General features: G+C 39.3%; 1 protein-coding gene across 1 annotated transcript in view; it reads left to right on the top strand.

Annotated features, from left to right (window-relative positions):
• Positions 1-20000, top strand: part of LOC123760457 (uncharacterized) — a 101963-nt gene that overhangs the window by 53304 nt on the left and 28659 nt on the right. Inside the window, exons 4-7 of the mRNA XM_045746145.2 lie at positions 1479-1654; positions 11332-11507; positions 14920-15154; positions 15741-15870. Coding sequence (XP_045602101.2) covers positions 1479-1654; positions 11332-11507; positions 14920-15154; positions 15741-15870 — 717 coding nt within the window. The remainder of the gene's footprint in view (positions 1-1478; positions 1655-11331; positions 11508-14919; positions 15155-15740; positions 15871-20000) is intronic.

The raw sequence follows: 20000 nt of genomic DNA on the forward strand, positions 1-20000 counted from the left end.
CACAAAACATTTCACTCGATCCGAAGCACTGTTGTAGTTATCTTTACAAACCAACACTTACTCCCTCTGACGTTCGTCTTTTTGCTCAACCGAGAAATAAAACAATGTTTCAAAACCCTTAATTATCTTTACAAAACCCTTAGTTATCTTTACAAACCAACACTTACTCCCTCTGACGTTCGTCTTTTTGCTCAACCGAGAAATAAAACAATGTTTCAAAACCCTTAATTATCGAAATGTCTAGATGTTTGAATTATATTTACATTGGGGAGTTTTAGAATTATATGTACCCAAAAAAAGCATTTAAAATATTCTTTAATAAATAATTATCTAATCCTGAAGGCTTATTCGAGTATATATTAATATTAATATTAATATTAATAGATACTTCCACGTCACTTCAACACAATCTGTGGTCTGTGGGAAATGGTGTTTAGTGTAATCTCTTTGTATAAAGAGTATATCAATCTAAATCTTAACTTTCTCTGATTAATGTATTTTCTCTTTTTTATATATATAGTTCAGTGGTTCAATTATAATACAGTACTGCATGCCCAACTATACTGCCGCTCCGGACACTACAGGACTGCGGGGAGGTAATGAGTAGCGGGACTTGAAATACGACCCCACAACAGGCGGCCAGATGCTGCCTTATATGATAACAACAGTGAGTTATGACTCAACTCATTCAGCTCCGCTAAGTTAGGGAAGCAGATGTGCACGGCGTCAAAAACTGTCAACACCAAGACCTCGTTTCTGTCTCCTGCACACATCTGCACGCTCGCGGAGACCAACCAAAAGGGGGAAATCTCAGAGGACACAATTTTGTAAATACAATGTTACATGTTTCTTATATATATATATATATATATATATATATATATATATATATATATATATATATATATATATATATATATATATATATATATATATATATAAAATCCTGCTTAACTAACCGGCTCATATATTTTAGAAACTGTTCCCAATACAGACAAATGACTGGTTGGAGAGAAATAGTCCAAGAATAGACCTTATCGAAACTCTAGAGTTTGGATAAGGTGCCATACGAAAATCTACCACAGAAACTTCAAGTATTTGCAATAAATGGTAAAATACTGGAACGTGTAAACCATTGATTAACACAAGAAATGCAGAGTAGTTCTCGATGAGGATGAGAAATGCATGGTTATACAACAGGACAATAAGAAGGACCTTTGACAAGCCACCGGTTTCATGTCCCCGTTGATAGTTTTAAAGTTGACGGTCCTCAGGTATTAACGTTATGAACATGAATGGTACTATACACGTGGTATTTTGTTGACAGGCGATTTAAACTAGTCTCTACGTTCAGATTACTTTCTCTCGTACCGTGTATACATTGCGGCATAACATCTTGTACACGTGTATCTCACCTCCACACCCGCCCGCAACAACAGCCACGTAGCCCTCACCAACACTCCCCTTACCCATTACAGACCCGGACATCACGCGCGGTGACGGGGTCTACACGCGCTACGCTCCCCCTCTGGACGGACCTGCCCGCTACGCCCTGCTGCTCTCCGTGGACGCTGGCAAGGCCGTGCTGGCGCTGGCACAGACCCACGTCAGGGACCACGACTTGAGGCACCACAGACACGCCTACACCAAAGAGGTGAGTGTGAGTGTGTGTGTGTGTGTGTGTGTGTGTGTGTGTGTGTGTGTGTGTGTGTGTGTGTGTGTGTATGTGTGTGTGTGTGTGTGTGTGTGTGTGTGTACCCACCTAATTGTGCTTGCGGGGGTTGAGCTTTGGCTCTTTGATCCCGCCACTCAACTGTCAATCAACTGGTGTACAGATTCCTGAGCCTACTGGGCTCTATCATATCTACATTTGAAACTGTGTATGGAGTCAACCTCCACCACATCACTGCCTAATGCATTCCATCCATTAACTACTCTGACACTGAAAAAGTTCCTTCTAACGTCTCTGTGGCTCATGTGGGTACTCAGTTTCCACCTGTGTTCCCGTGTTCGCGTCCCACCAGTGTTGAATAGTTTATCCTTGTTTACCCGGTCGATTCCTCTGAAGATTTTGTAGGTAGTGATCATGTCTCCCCTTACTCTTCTGTCTTCCAGTGTCGTAAGGTGCATTTCCCGCAGCCTTTCCTCGTAACTCATGCCTCTTAGTTCTGGGACTAGTCTAGTGGCATACCTTTGGACTTTTTCCAGCTTCGTTTTGTTCTTGACAAGGTACGGGCTCCATGCTGGGGCCGCATACTCCAGGATTGGTCTTACATATGTGTCGTACAAGATTCTGAATTATTCCTTACACAGGTTCCTGAACGCTATTCTGATGTTAGCCAGCCCCGCATATGACACAGACGTTATTCTTTTTAAGTGGGCTTCAGGAGACAGGTTTGGTGTGATATCAACTCCTAGATCTTTCTCTCTGCCCGTTTCATTAAGTACTTCATCTCCTATTCTGTATCCTGTGTCTGGCCTCCTGTTTCCACTGCCTAGTTTCATTACTTTGCATTTACTCGGGTTCAACTTCAACAGCCATTTGTTGGACCATGTACTCACCTAATTGTTGAGTACATGGTCCAACAAATGGCTGTTGAAGTTCAACCCGAGTAAATGCAAAGTAATGAAACTAGGCAGTGGAAACAGGAGGCCAGACACAGGATACAGAATAGGAGATGAAGTACTTAATGAAGTACTTAATGTGTGTGTGTGAGTGTGTGTGTGTGTGTGTGTGTGTGTGTGTGTGTGTGTGTGTGTGTGTGTGTGTGTGTGTGTGTGTACTCACCTATTTGTACTCACATATTTGTGCTTGCGAGGTTTAAGCTGTGGCTCTTTGGTCCCGCCTCTCAACTGGTGTACAGGTTTCTGAGCCTTTTGGGCTTTATCTTATCTACACCTGAAACTGTGTATGGAGTCAGCCTCCACCCCATCACTTCCTAATGCATTCCATTTGTCAACCACTCCGACACTAAAAAAAATCTTTCCATTATCTCTGTGGCTCATTTGGGCACTCAGTTTCCACCTGTGTTCCCTAGTGCGTGTGCCCCTTGTGTTAAATAGCCTGCCCTTATCTACCCTGACAATTCCTCAGAATCTTGTACTCCCCCCAACTCTTCTGTCTTCCAGCGACGTGAGGTTTAATTCCCGTAGTCTTTCCTCGTAGGTCATACCTCTCCGGCCAGGTACTAGTCTGGTGGCAAACTTTTGAACCTTTTCCAGTTTACTCCTATACTTGAGTAGATATGGACTCCATGTTGGGGCTGCATACTCCAAAATTGGTCCGACATAGGTGGTATACAAAGTTCTAAATGATTCCTTACACAAGTTTCTAAATGCCGTTCTTATGTTGGCCAACCTCGCATATACTGTTGATGTTATCCTCTTGATATGGGCTTCAGGGGGATAGGTCTGGCGTGATATCAACCCCCCAAGTCTCATTCTCTCTCTCAGACTCTTGAAGAATTTAATCTCCCAAATGATTCCTTGTAACTGGCCTCCTGCTCCCTACACCTGTCTTCATTACATTACATTTGCTTTTGTTAAGCTCTAACAACCATTTGTTCGACCATTTCTTCAGTTTGTCTAGGTTTTCTTCAAGTCCCAAGCAGCCCTCCTCTGTCATATTCCTTCTCATAATTTTGGCATCGTCAGCAAACATTGAGAGGAATGAGTCTATTCCCTCAAAGAGATCGTTTACGTATCAGAAACAAGATAGGACTGAGTTCAGAGCCCTGTGAGACTTCACTGGTGACTTCACGCCAATCTGAGGTCTCTCCTCTTACTGTAACTCTCTGCTTCCTATTGCTTAGGTATTCCCTTATCCACTCGAACATTTTACCAGTTACTCCTGCCTGTCTTTCCAGCTTATGTACCAGCCTCTTATGGGAGTCTGTGTCAAAGGCTTTTCGACAATCCAAAAAATGCAGACTGTCCAGCCTTCTCTTTCTTGCTTAATCTTTGTCACCAGGTCGTAGAATTCTATTAAGCCAGTTTCTATTTAGCTAGTAAGCCAGAATTCTATTAAGTCTCTTCTCTTCAGATGTGTTATTAGATTTTTCTCACGATCTTCTCCATCACCTTGCATGGTATTCAAGATAAGGGCACTGGCCTGTAGTTCAGTGCCTCCTGTCTGTCACCCTTTCTGTATATTGGGACCACATTAGCCGTCTTCCATATTTCTGGTACCCCTCTGGAGGTATGGAGTTTTAAGTTGCATATATGCTTAGGGACCATCCAAGCTTGTTCGCACTTGTGTTGCTCACGAGGCCCCACAAAGTGAGGTGATTCGATGAAATATCTTTGCCCAAGCTTACCACCAAGTACTGTCGGGATGATGGGAAAATAGCCTCGGTTACCAACGTCTTTGTACAGTCACGGATGGTCGAGTGGTTAAAGAACCAGGCATGACGTGGTTCATTGAACTCCTGGCTATCTGGGTTCGAATCCCTCTGGGGTGTGGAGTTTTCAGTTGCATATATGCTTGGGGACCATTCAAGCTTGTTCATATATATATATATATATATATATATATATATATATATATATATATATATATATATATATATATATATATATATATATATATATATATATATATAACTGAAAACTAGTTGCATATTGTCCTGGGGACCATTCAGGCTTGTTCGCATATATATATATATATATATATATATATATATATATATATATATATATATATATATATATATAGCAGTCTTTCTTGTAAACATATTTTGTTGAATATGACCGAAAGAGTATGATTAAAGATTCTAACACGAATTTTCTCAATATTTCTTACGTTTTTCTTCACTGTCGGTGGTAATTTAAATTTTAACTCTCCAGAGATCATTTTCTTATTTTTTATTTATGGTCTCATACCTAAAAGCGTTTCGCAAGGGCTTCTTACATTTTCAAAGACAGGTTTACACATATCATATATCATGCTCATATTCGTTTTGGGTGAGGTGACAGAACACGAATCAATGGGTATAAATTGGATATGAAATATGGGAACCAACCTGTGAGATTTATATATATTTAACTAATATGAATTTATATGGAATTTATATTTACGTTAATTTATATATTTCGATAGCAATTTGTATGATGTTAAGTGGACTGTATATCTGCAATAATCTCACAAATCGATCCTTACACATTAGGGGGGTTTATATTAAATTTATATATATGCAGCCAATCAAACTACAGTATTAAACTACATATATTAATATATAAAATTGGGGATGCCTTTTCTTATTGTACAGCAGGCTTAGTCCACTAGATATAACTAGGATGTAGACACCAAATTATCCTCGTGTGAGGCTAGCTTCCATCACCCATAGTAACTGATTTACCAAAATTAATTCTTGCTTCCTCTTCTTGTTACTGTCAAAGGGCACGAGCAGTAATGCCGGAATCCTTATATATGACAGCTATATCAGAGAAAACACTGTATATTATATAAGATAAGGACCAAGGCTTAATTACCTGTATTGAGTCGATCGTTCGTGTTCTATCCAGTTCGCCCTTTATCTACCTAACATTAACTGGCCAGAAATGATTAGATAAACGGGTTTCGGTAAGACACTTCCCTTGTTTATGTTGACAGCGTGTTGATGATGGAAGAACACTAATTTGATCTCCATAACACTTCTTCCAAGAAAATTTATAGGAGCTGAATTTGCTCCCATGACTCTGGTCTTAACAAACAATGGCTGACCTCTCTCCCTACTGACTGACTCCTTGGCTCTCCTTGTCCAATGTCAATAAGTGATAGAAGGATCACATTTACTCTATTTTGATACTGATAGTTAAGTTAATTCAAATGAGGTGTTTTTATGATATTAAAAGTCCAAAGACTACTGTATTAAGAATAATTTCAACAGAATAGCTGGTGAATTTATAGTACTATGTGGCAATGATATCCAGATTTCTATTGACGGAAAATTCCACTACAAGCTACATTTTCTATGGGTAACTTGTGTATACAACGGCAGCAGCAATATTATCTGCCTATTGTATGTAATATTATTAAATGGTTTCGGGTTTTCCGACATGAAAACATAAGAATGAAAGTAGCTACAGAAGGCCTATTGGCACATATTTTCTCTTGTTGCTTTTATGTTGGTTCGGGGTCTTGAAGTGGGTAGAATATAGTTATGCATTAATTGGCTGTTGATTGCTGGCGTTGACTTTTTTATGTGTAGGGCCTCGCTGATGTCGAGTCTTCTGCTATAGCTGTATCTATCGATGATGTCTGTGTTGTTTGTTAAGCAACTAGGGATGGTGATGGTCTGGTTGTGAGAAGAAATTATATGTTCCTTGATGGAGCCCTATTGTTTGTGAAGCGTTAATCGCCTAGAATGAGACGTTGTTGTCTTACCTATATACTGAGATCTTTGGGGCTTACAGTCCCCAAGTGGGCATGTGAAGGCATAGACGACGTTGGTTTCCTTCAAGGCATTCTGTTTGGTGTTTGGGGAGTTTTTTTATGAGTAGGATGGCCGTTTTCGTGTTTTTGTAGTAAATTGGCAATTGTATTTTCTGATTTTTGTCTGTATGGATAACGTTCCTATTAATAATATCTTTCAGGACACTTTCCTCCGTTTTATGAGCCATCGAAAAGAAGTTCCTGTAAAACAGTCTAATAGGGGGTACAACTGTTTTGATAGTTGAATCTTCAGACGTTGCATGGCGTTTCACCTTCCTTTTTATGATGTCTTCAACGAAACCATTAGAGAAGCCGTTGTTGACTAGGACCTGCCTTACCCTACAGAGTTCTTCATCGACTTGCATCCATCCTGAGCTGTGACTGAGAGCACGGTCGACGTAAGGGTTGACAACACTCCTCTTGTACCTGTCTGAGCAGTCACTATTGGCCTTGAGGCACATTCATATGTTTGTTTCCTTAGTGTGGACTGCAGGGATCGCTGCGTGCATGTTGACCAAGATATTGACTAGACCTAGAATCAGTTCACATAAAGATATAATCACAGGAGCACTAACTCTGGACAGAAGAGCCTCCAATAGCAACAGGTGGACCCATTGTGCGATAAACACCATCAATACATTCGATATAACAAACACAATCACTGAGAATGGTGTCGACGAAATACATGCAGAATTTGTCATGCACGCCCCTTGGGAATCTCTGCCAGCAGACTTTATGATTATGGTTATTGAAGGAAAAAAGAACCAGACAAATCCTCATCTGCTACGTAACATTGCACAGATGCATATAGAAGCAAACTTGGCATCCGACAGCTTCACTTACTTCACAGATGGATCAGTAGACCAGCAGGGACAAGAAACCTGAGCTGCAGTTAAAGCAGGAAACTCTGTAAATAGTTGGAGGCTCTCAAATGGGTGTTCGACTTTACAAACAGAGATGCTAGCCATTCAAAAGACTTTGGAACATGCTCTTGCTCAACGCCGACAACATGTTATCATACATACAGATTCGAGAACCGCTATTTAAACCTTGCAACAAGAACACATATGTGATAACGTACATCTGATCACAAATGTCATATCATTAATGCAAACACTCAAACGACAAGGCTGACGGGTACTTATCAACTGGGTGCCAAGTCATGTGGGAATAATAGGAAATGACATTGCAGACGAAGCTGCAAAACTTGCAACTAAGAGAAGAAATGTAGACATTTACATACCACAGAGTCTATCACAGATTAAGAAAGTAATTAGAAACAGAGCAATGCAAAAGATGTACAGTGACCACAATACAACAGTTGCAACATCAGGATCTGCGGGTTGGTACAAGAATTCAACCAACTACGAACCACTTAGTTTGATGAAAGGGAGCAGTAGAGAAACAGAAGTGCACTTACATCGCATCAAGCTTGGATACCCATGTGCATGGAAAATAGGCTTACAGGTTCCGGAAGATGAGTGGAAATGTCAGCACTGTGGAGAAATGCCCGACAGGCCACTGGAACATTATCTAACACAGTGCACAGTTACAAACCCATTAAGATTTCAACTTAGATTCAACAGAACAGAAGAAGTTGTTAAACACATATGGCAAAATCTTACTGAAGCGACCATACGAGTCATAAATACTTATACTCCGCCCAAGTAAAACAGAAACAAGCAACACTTAGTGGGCCAGCCAGAGGCTTAGGGCCCACGCAGGAATATCCCTGCAAAAAAAAAAAAAAGTGTGGAAGCCTCCATTCGTTTCCGTGACTGAAACATCTAGAAAGGGCAGCTTCCCATCATTCTCCATCTCGTAAGTGAAACTTAACACCGAATTCTGCTCGAAGGCCTCCTTCAGCTGCTGCAGACGTCTGACATCAGGTACCTGCATAAAAATGTTGTCAACATACCTGCAGTATATGGCGGGTTTCAAGTCCATGTCAACTAAGACCCTCTGCTTATGGTACCCATGTCGAAGTTCGCAAACAGAACACCTAGGGGGAGATCCCATATTATATATATATATATATATATATATATATATATATATATATATATATATATATATATATATATATATATATATATATATATATATATATATAGGGGTGGTAGGAGAAGAAAATATCAAAGTGTTCAGTGAGGATCCACAAGGTCTTCTCTGAGTACTCTTTATTTTCTTCTCCGAGGCTATGGGTCCCTACACTTGCACCAGAGGTGGTACCCCTTATATATATTTAAAAAAAAATTATATATATATATATATATATATATATATATATATATATATATATATATATATATATATATATATATGTCGTACCTAGTAGCCAGAACGCACTTCTCAGCTTAATATGCAAGGCCCAATTTGCCTAATAAGCCAAGTTTTCACGAATTAATTCTTTTTCGACTACCTAACCTACCTAACCTAACCTAACCTAACTTTTTCGACTACCTAACCTAACCTAACCTATAAAGATAGGTTAGGTTACGTTAGGTAGGGTTGTTTAGGTTCGGTCATATATCTACGTTAATTTTAACTTCAATAAAAAAAAAATGATCTCATACATAATGAAATGGGTAGTTTTATCATTTCATAAGAAAAAAATTAGAAAAAATATATTAATTCAGGAAAACTTGGCTTATTAGGCAAATCGGGCCTTGCATAGTAGGCCGAGAAGTGCATTCTGGCTACTAGGTACGACATTATATATATATATATATATATATATATATATATATATATATATATATATATATATATATATATATATATAATATAATATAATATGGGATATATAATGTGTGTGTGTGTGTGATGTACCTTCAGTATGTATGTGATTTTATGCATTAATTAGTGCTGCAACAAATTTCAGAGCAAGTCACGACAAGTAAAATGTTTCGTTAGTCGTGACACAGGAAATCTATGTGAAAGCGTCAGTATTTGCTTGCGCAAGTATGTGTGTATTCCGAGCTTTGCCATGTTTGTTAACTAGTGAGGGAGTGCATGTACACATGTACTGATATGTTGACACGTTCATCAGGGCTGTTTGTTAATGTATCGATGCGAGGAATCTCTGTGTGGTTAAGCCTTATTTGCTGTTTGTATTCGGCTTTTTCAGCGATCTTGTTGTCAAACTCAAATACTTCCTGTTTTAACATTTGCTGCCTGTATTTTCCAGCCGTTATACTGAGCAAGCAATAGATAAATGAAGGAATGTGATTATAGCGTTCACTATGTTTTGTCAAATATGAAATACACTTATTGCCTAAATAACAAATATTTTAATACGGTAAAAAAAAATTTCAATGACTGAAACGTGTCTCTGTACTATACATTAATTCAATGTATTATTTCCCATATAAATACTGAATAATATATTATTTATCTCACTCGTCAAAACAAAAAAAGTACTAAATAATAAGTTAATTGACCATAAACAGGATCAAAATAAAATATACACTGAAGCGATACATGTGTTATTAATGTAAGTTAGGAGCATTCATGCACAAGTGTCATTGCCTGTGTGTTAAGTGTTACATAAGCCATTTAGAGAGTGCAACTTTTTCAATTTAAGAATTATAAAAGAGATTCAAAAAATCTTCGTTTCATTTGGCAGACGAATTCGCAAATAAGCAAACTCAAATATCACTTAAATGTCTTTACTCTTTGAAAGTAATTTGCACAATTTTTACTCTATTTTTTTTATTTTCTATATATAAAATAAACTTCTCATTAAGATTATTTACTAAAGTTCTAAGAATATGTTATGCAATTTGCCCTAAATCAAGCTTCAACGCTAACAAATAGCAGAACACCACATTTTTTATTTTCAAAGACAAGTTCGAAAAGGTCCTTTTATTAAAGATCAGGGAAACTGTTAAACTTTCGCGTGTTTATTCAGGTAGTAGTTCTAAGTGGAATGACGTTTGAATGGGAAGAAAATAGAGAAATGTATATATGTTCATATGAGCTAGATATCTACAATTTCGCAAAAAACTTCTACTGCAAAAAAACTTATTTCACAATGATTCGAAAAGATGGGTGAAGTAAGTACTAGATTAGAATATCTAAAATTGGTAGGCGAGTGAAAGGAAGAGTTTGATGGAACGAGAATATAAGTGAATTACGTCAGGGGGTGGTTAAGGTAAGTTAGGATTGTTCGGTGTAGAATTAGTTAAGCTAGGTCAGTGTAGTATTGGTTAAGGTAGGTTAGGCTTTGTCAATGTAGGATTTTTTAGGCTAGATCGGTCTTGGATTCGTAGGTAGGTTAGGCTTGTTCGGTGTAGGATTCGTTAGGGTTGGTTAGGCTAGGTCGGCGTTGGATTGGTTATGGTAGGTAAGGCTTGGTCGGCAATGGATTGGTTAAGGTAGGTAAAGCTTGGGCGATGAAGGATTGGTTAGACTAGCATAGATGAGGTTTCAATAATTTTAGGTATTTGGATATGCTGCCCATTGATTGCAGTGTCAATATTGCCACAAATCTTCCTGACAACTTATTTCAAGTATGATTTATTCCCAAAAAGTTAAATAATATAGCAAATTCTCCATTCGTATACGCTAAAAATATATTTCCAATTATATATACACTTTTTGTTTAAGTTGTAATGAATTAAATGTAATAACAATGATTCAAAAACGTTTACAAGGTAAGATATACGATAATATTTTTCTTTATTTCAAATAAGGTCTTTGGAAGGTTCAGCAACAACTTAACCTAAACTCCCTCTCCAAGATGTGTCTAATCTGTAAACCCATGTTAACGCCTTATCCTTTCCTTTAACATTCAATATTACATAATAGACTATTGCATCAGTGCACACAGATAATTATCACCAAATCTTATCATGGCTTCAGTGACAGACACTTCTTTCTGTTTGTATTAGCAGCTAGCCTTCGGGAGCTTCGAGGACGACAGAGCGTGGGCCTCTCCCTCCTGCTGCGGCACCGTCGTGCCTTACGCCCACACCAGGGAATCACCACCTTTCACCAGGCAGGTGACGGGACCCACACTGGATATTCGTGAGGGCCACGTCCTTAGCAGAGAGAAGATTCCTCCAGCCAAGTAAGTTGAAGCAGAGTGAATAGAAGAAAAAGTGTGTGCAACAAGTATATATATATATATATATATATATATATATATATATATATATATATATATATATATATATACATATATATATATATATATATATATATATATATATATATATATACATATATATATATATATATATATAATGTGTATTTTTTTAGTAGTTATTGCATAAAACACAAATAAGAACGCAGCTCATAAATCGTTGAGAGACAGAAGCCACAACGGCCAACATTATCATGTGGAGAGCTTCAGGTGAGTGGAGAGTATACAGAGCTCACTAATTAACCTGCCCAGCCAGTGTAAACAAGTCAGATTATTAGCCATTCAGTCACATACACCAGAGGAGAACATATATCCTTGTATATATTTACACACGAGAACGCTCGCACGCACGCACGCACGCACACACGTACGCACGCACGCACACCCACACACGCACGCTACAGGGGCCTGGTGGATAGCGCACAGGACTCGTAATTCCCGCACCAGGCAGAAACAAATGGGCAAAGTTTCATTCACACTGAATGCCCCCTGTTACCTAGCAGTATATAGGTACCTGGGAGTTAGTCAGCTGTCACGGGTTGCTTACTGCGGTGTGTGTGTGTGTGTGTGTGTGTGTGTGTGTGTGTGTGTGTGTGTGTGTGTGTTGTAAAAAAAAAGTAGTAGTTAGTAAACAGTTGATTGACAGTTGAGAGGCGGGCAGAAAGAGCAAAGCTCAACTCCCGCAAACACAACTAGGTGAATACACACACAGCCGGGGAGCCGGTAGCCGAGCGGACAGCACGCTGGGCACGTGATCCTGTGGTCCCGGGTTCGATCCCGGGCGCCGGCGAGAAACGATGGGCAGAGTTTATTTCACCCTATGCCCCTGTTACCTAGCAGTAAATAGGTACCTTGGGGTTAATCAGCTGTCACAGGCTGCTTCCTTGTGTGTACTCACCTATTTGTGCTTGTGGGGGTTGAGCTTTGGCACTTTGGTCTCGCCTCTCAACTGTCAGTCAACTGGTGTTCAGGTTCTTGAGGCTACTGGGCTCTATCACATCTACATTTGAAACTGTGTATGGAGTCAGCCTCCACCACATCACTGCCTAATGCATTCCATCCATTAATTCCATCCGTGTGTGTGTGTGTGTGTGTGTGTGTGTGTGTGTGTGTGTGTGTGTGTGTGTGTGTGTATTTACTATATGTGTCTGCAAAATCGAGCTATTATCTCTTGGACCCCGCATTTCTAGCAAACCTATTTTTCGTCTATTACATCTACTACATGTCTCTTCCACATATATTACATACGCACACACAGTAGGGACCTGGTGGCTGAGTGGACAGCGCTCGGTATTCGTAATCCGAATACCGAGGTTTCATTCGAGGAATACCGAATATTCGTAATAGAATTACGAATACCGAGCGCTGTCCGGGGATCGATCCCCGGTGATGGCAGAAACAAATGGACAGAGTTTCTTTCATCCTGATGCACCTGTTCACCTAGCAGTAAATAGGTACCTGGTACCTGGCTGAGTTAGATAGCTGCTTCGGGCTGCTTCCTGTGTGTGTGGGGGGGAGGGGGGGATGGAAATTAGTTGATTGATTGACAGTTGAGCGGCGGGCCGAAAGAACCAAAACTGAACCCGCGCAAGCACAACTATGTGAATACACACACATTCCCAGGAAGCAGCCCGTAGCAGCGGTCTAACTCCCAGGTACCTAGTTACTGCTAGGTGAACAGTTGCATCAGGGTGGAAGAAACTCTTCCCATTTCTTTCTACCTCCGCTGGGAATCCAACCCGGTCCATTAGGAATACGACCACCTAGCCCTGGCCACTCAGCCGCGAGGCCAACCCAACAGGTGTGTTTGAGTGTGTATATATTCAAATATATACATACTAGGATGGATATACGGCTGTACCCGGGTATTGCGTCCTGTTTGGTATCACTTTTTGTTTGTATTCCTTCTGTTAAGATCTTGCTTGGGTTTAGAGAGATACGCAGCCTGTACTTCTTGGCTTTATTAACTGTGGTAGAATAAATAACCAGCACACCAAGGTCCTGAGGTCCTGCTCTGAGCCAGGTCTGGGAGGTACTGACTGACTTACTAGAAAACGGCTACTGCTCTGCTCTGAGGAAGGACGTCATGAGGTTCACTGGCGACATGATTGGCTGTTCAACAACCAACATAGAATTTAAAGGCTAACTCGGGATAGTCTGTCTCTCCCTCCGCCCCTGTGCCCACGTCCAACCTTCTACCTTCATCACTCACGCTCTTCCCCATCCTTCCTCTCTCCCCCTCTACCCTCCTATCTCCAGTATCTTCTTCCTTCTCTCCCCTCAACTCCCCCTCTCCCTACCCTTCCCCATCTCCCCTTCAGCTTCAAACAGATAGACATTTCAATTAACATATAGAGTTAATTATGAAAATATGAAGGTCTTCACTCCTTCCCTCGACCCATCCCAAATCCTTTTCCTGACTACTTCCAAGTGCTATATAGTCGTAATGGCTTGGCACTTTATCCTTATAGTTTCCCTTCCCTTCTCCATTTCACTTTCTTTCCACCGTTTTCATCTTCTCTCCCCTTCTACTATCCCTTTATCTCCTCCTCTTTAAGTTTCTTTCACCCTGAATGCCCCTGTTACCTAGCAGTAAATAGGTACCTGGGAGTTAGTCAGCTGTCACGGGCTGCTTCCTGGGGGTGGAGGCCTGGTCGAGGACCGGGCCGCGGGGACACTAAAGCCCCGAAATCATCTCAAGATAACCTCAAGATAACCTCCTCCTCCTCCTCCCCAATCTCCCTCTCTCACCAATCTAATCTTCCCCTCTTTTAGCCCCATTTCCCCACCAACCCTCTATTCTCAAACAGGTATATCCATATATCTATTAAGTAAACCATGCAAATGCATGGGCAAATGGCGAGAGTAACTTAAGCACTCTGCGGGCAACACATCCCCTATTTAATTTCCGAATTCTTGTAAATCACATTCGTTTCAGTTACAGGTTATATTTCAAAAAGCACATAACTTTGGCCTACCCTGACCAGCCTATGTCCGTCCAGTACCGCAGAGAATTCCTTCTACAAATTTGGGTAAGGTTAGACCCAAGCGTGTGACTTCCAACTTTGGACAGACACACAGAAATTCTCTCCTACTGGTACAGATATATGAAAGAAATCCTCTGTGATTTTGTTCAAATTTATTTAGATTTTTGTTCCGAAAATATGTAAATACGGCTCTTAAGACATACAGACAATCATATACAGATACACACGTACCTAAAATTATATTTGGAAGAAATTAATTATCTCATTTAATACATGTATTTGAACATTATACGTTAAAGTACATACAGTATGTCTATATACCCACTGAGGAGCAGAAGTTGTGCCTGCAGGATCATGGACCTGGTGGCCTGGGTGAACCACTCGAGCGGCCGGGTGGTGCTGGACTGGACATCGGTGGGCGAGGACAGAGACTGGGGCCGTGCTCACGTCTACGAAGGCTACGTCGCCCCTACCAAGATCGAGGCGGCTCTCAAGTGCACGGGTGAGAGGATCAGAGGACTCCCGGCCCCGGCACCTGCTACCAACAAAGAGAGGGCTGCCGTCGCCCTCACTGTCCACGAGAAGGTGAGCTGGGAAAGGGACATGGTACACCTTCGTTGTGTTTTTGTGGTTTGGAGGTGAGTGGTCCAGGCTTTGACAGACACTGTGTCTATTATGATTTGAGGCTTAGTGCTCTTTTCATCTCATTGCTTAAGGGGTTCAGTTTGGTTCAAAATACGCTGAATTGTCAGGTGGTTTACACGACTTTCGTGTTGGTTCTACCTCCCTCCGCTGCCCTCTCAGTATTGGGGCGGTATACTGTGTTTTTCACCCATCTGTTGAAATGTTTCCAGAGTTGTAATCTTTCCTGCTTTGCTTTGTTGTAATGTCTGGCACTAGCGGCTTTATTCAACCACAAGACCATCTCAACTCATTTAATATATAAATATGCATTTTTGTTATGAACTTTTTTTGTGTGTTTTAACTGTGAGCTAAAAATCTATGGTTAACAGGATGACTACTTCTATTTTTAGACATTTTAATTGAATGATACAGTTTAGTTTCAGCAATATACCCCAATCATTTAAAATTAACTTCAACACTTGTGATAATGAAGGTGGTTCTGTAGCAGGACAAAGGTAAAATATATTGTATTTTATACATATTCCAGAAAGTGCTGTGGGTGTGTCTTCGGGCGGTGGACCGTCACGGGAACAGAGGTCCTCCCAGCAACCCTGCCGCTCTGTGGCTTCCCCGACCTCCAGCCACAGACCAAGTCACCATCAGAGCAAGAGGTCCGGGTAAGACTTTCAGCTATGGTAGTCATTATTATATTTAAAATTTACCCATTAGATTTGGCAATGAGAATGGTGAATTGTATCTGTGCTTCTTGCATTTAGAATCTGTGAGTTATACCGGCAGTTTAAGCAATAAAGTAATAATGATATCATAGCAAAACAATGACCGTAATCTGCACTGGATCAAGCTTAGGCTACAAGATGCAAGGCTAAAAGTGAAAAATAAATATATTTCGGAAGTTAAGCATCGGCAAGATTTATATAAACATAGTGGATTGATCAAAAACTATATCACATCTTAAAATGTGCGTTTATATGTTATTATAAAGATTTATAATGTAATACAATCACTACGTTTTGATGAACTTTAGGGAAGGTCCTGAAATCAGATATCTATAGAATAATCTTATAAATGTATCGTCAGAGGGAACTAAGTTCATTGGGAAAATTAATTTTGTATAAAACTTCCTTCAAATATGTTTCCTAATTTCTTAAATAATTAAATTTTATTTATACTCTGTTTAAACTGTATTTTTATATTGGGATGACACATTATTGTTGAAACACGTAGTCACAGGTACAAGCTGGCGTTTCAAGGATAATTGGTCACAGGCGAGTTAACGAGAGGAGATAATTATCCGAAATTTTCTATTTTTAACTAATAGATATAAACCAGCTGAGCCTGATTTGAGATACATATTTGCAAGTTAATGAACTGCTAATTGCTGCAGTGTCAGAGAAAATAAAAAAAATATTTTCCTGAAATAAAATTGAAACAATTTTACTCTCTTGGTTCACTTTATGGATTTTTATGGTTATTAAGACCAGTAGACCGTGGAATGCTTATTTATGTCATGACAAGAACTTATTGACCAAGCAGCAAGAGCACTAATCCTCATATGATTCTGGGGTATATAGCCCTTGCTTACTCTCGGTATGGTGTTGGTGTTAAAGCCCCTCAACCACCTCAGTTATTAAGGCTACCACGAGAGGTTACTTATCAACCAGCAAGCATACTTTAACCCTCATACAGTTGAGAGTTAAAGTATACTCTCTGCAATATTTATCTTGAAGCTCGTGCTTCTCTCTGTAAATATCTCTTCCTTACTCTCGCTGATCCAGCAGACCTAATTCTCATTTGAAGTCACAATATATACTTGCGATATATGAGAATGGAATTATGTGCAAAATAAAAATATTAATAATAAAAAGTGAGGCATGAACAGCATATGTTTATGGAAGACACTGAGAACAATTAAATGGGAGTTGAAGAAAACTTATAAATAAAATAAGCGCTCTCAGTGAACACATCAGCATTATAATGATCAGTTTTTTTATAGTTAATCCCATGTATAGGTCTCTGCTGTACTTTATTAGTTTTTGCTTATATTTTGATTACTGAATCATCGAATACATTCATATCTGCATATTTGTCAATATATGATGAATTCTTATGCGTGCTGACCAAAGTCGGTTCATTCTATTCATGAAAAAACACACTTTAAAAAAGTGAATTGTAAGGAAATTTCTGTTAATAATTGAAAGTGTAATCATCGTTCAATACCACGTTAATTTGCTTAATGCTACTTTCAAAATTTGTCAACCTGAGATTCTGTAGAGAAAGAGAGAAAACGGTCATCCTTGTGATTTGTCTCAATTGTCATTTCTATTCTAAAACTACCAAAACAACTAATTATTCACATCTGATGAGAACAGTTGAATGCAGTGACTACCAACGCTGGCTCCCAAACTCAAAAGTAAACAAACACAATCACTTAGTCAATGGACGTTAATACAAGATCTTCAGCGGAATATTTAGTTCAGTCGTCAATATCCCTTTCCTCAAAACCTTCCTCCCCCCCCCCCTCCCTCTCTCTCCCGACAAAACTCAGTAAAATCAAGCATGAATATATATTTGATTTACATGAATCAATTTCATTATATATACAATTATGACGAGCATTACCATCTTCATTTAGTATCATACCATCAGTAAATCCTCTCCGACCCGATACTGATAGGTTTAGGTGTGAGCAGCTGGCGGGTGAGCAGCAGTCATTAAAAGCTCTGCCATCTTGCGAATTCGTCCCTTTTTCTTACCCTTCTTTACTTCAAGATTATTATTAACAACAACTAAAAGTTGCATTAATCTGTATTCACACGATGTAAGCAGTGATTATAAATTAAATATTTCATACTCAGTTTAGAGAGCTGCGAGGCAGCCCAGGACCAACACCCTGCGTCCTAATGTGTGGCCTCGTCTGTGGTAGAAAAAAAGGCGTCCTGCTATCTCTTTCCGCTCATATTTATAAGAAATTTACTGGCATTTGTATAAATTTTAAATAAAAGTTGACATTTCCGGTCTAAATGTATACTGTTACAATAAAATTTTAAATACGTGTAACGAGAGATAATGGAGCACGTGCCCCGAGGAGGAACGAGGGTTGTGTGCGCTTACGTTGTCTGGGGTTTTGTTCACCCTTGGTACAGCATTACAAACGTGTTACCTTTATTTATCACGTGTGTTTTTACGAACGAAGGTTAATACGGACTCGGATGGTTTGGTCTTGGGCTTAATGTCTGCAATCTGCGAGAAAGATATTGACGCACTACGATGGTTTAAACAATCCAGCAGGAATGGGGTACAAGTGTTGTGTTAATTGTCACTTCAGAGGTTGCATGGCGTTTCACATTCCTTCTTATGATGTCTTCAACTGAAGAGACAACTAACACAACACCTGTACCCCCTATTAGACTATTTTACAGGAACTTCTTTTCCACAGCTCATAAAACGGAGGAAAGGGTCCTGAAAGATATTGTTAGTAGAAACGTTATCCCTACAGACAAAAATCAGAAGATACAATTGACGATTTACTATAAAACCAAGAAAACGGCCAACCTACTCATGAGAAACTCTCCAGATACAAAGCAGAACGCTTTAAAAGAGACCAATGTCGTCTACGCCTTCAAATGCCCTCTTGGGGACTGTAAGCCTCAAAGAACTCTGTATATAGGCAAGACAACAACATCTCTCAAAGGGCCAGTCGGCCCTTTGCAGTTACTTCCATCCTTACCTTCAATTTACCCAATTAATTCCCATTGTTTCGTGTTCTGTCCTGTGTTGAAATTTTTGTTCACCTCATCCAAAACTGTTGTAACATATCACCTCACCCAAAATGCGGGTATAAAATGAAAGCTGTTTAAATCATAGAACTCTGAGAACTCTGTTTAGTGTTTGCAGGTTATAGTTGTGTGTGTGTAAACTAAAAGTCTTTGAAAATGTAATAAGTTATTACGAAACGCGTTCAAGTGTCGCGTCAGACTAGAAATAAAAATGGGATTTTGGAGAATTGATTTTTAAATTACCATCAACAGTGAATAGAAACATAAGAAATATTGACAAAATTCGTGTTAGAATTATTAATTTTACTTTTTCGGTCATATTTAATAATATATGTCTACAGGAAAGACTGCTACCAAAATATACTAATATATATATATACACACATACCAAAAGAATAGGGGTGGTAGGAGAAGAAAATATCAAAGTGTTCAGTGAGGATCCACAAGGTCTTCTCTGAGTACTCTTTATTTTCTTCTCCGAGGCTATGGGTCCCTACAATTGCACCAGAGGTGGTACCCCTTCTAGGTTTAAAAAATATATATATATATATATATATATATATATATATATATATATATATATGTGTGTGTGTGTGTGTGTGTGTGTGTGTGTGTGTGTGTGTGTGTGTGTGTGTGTGTGTGTGTTGTTGAATATGACCGAAAAGGTAAGATTAATAATTCTAACTCGAATCTTTTCAAAATGTCTTACGTTCTTCTTCACTGTCGAGGGCAGTTGATAAAGTAACTCTCCAAAATTCCTTCTTTTTATTTTTGGTCTGACACCTTAACGCGTTTCGTAATTTCTTATTACATTTTCAAAGACTTAATTTACACACAAAATGCATTCATTCTTATAATCGTTTTTGGGTGGGGTGATATGGCACAAAAGTTGTGGGTGAGGTGAAACTTAAGACAGAACAAGAAAGAACTGGTATGAAAACATAAAAATATAAGTAACTGCTGAAGGCCTATTGGCCCATACTTCGTCTTGCTGCTTCCATATTGGATCT

The sequence above is a fragment of the Procambarus clarkii genome, chromosome 39 (assembly GCF_040958095.1).
Source record: "Procambarus clarkii isolate CNS0578487 chromosome 39, FALCON_Pclarkii_2.0, whole genome shotgun sequence".
In the NCBI taxonomy this organism is placed as follows: Eukaryota; Metazoa; Arthropoda; class Malacostraca; order Decapoda; family Cambaridae; genus Procambarus; species Procambarus clarkii.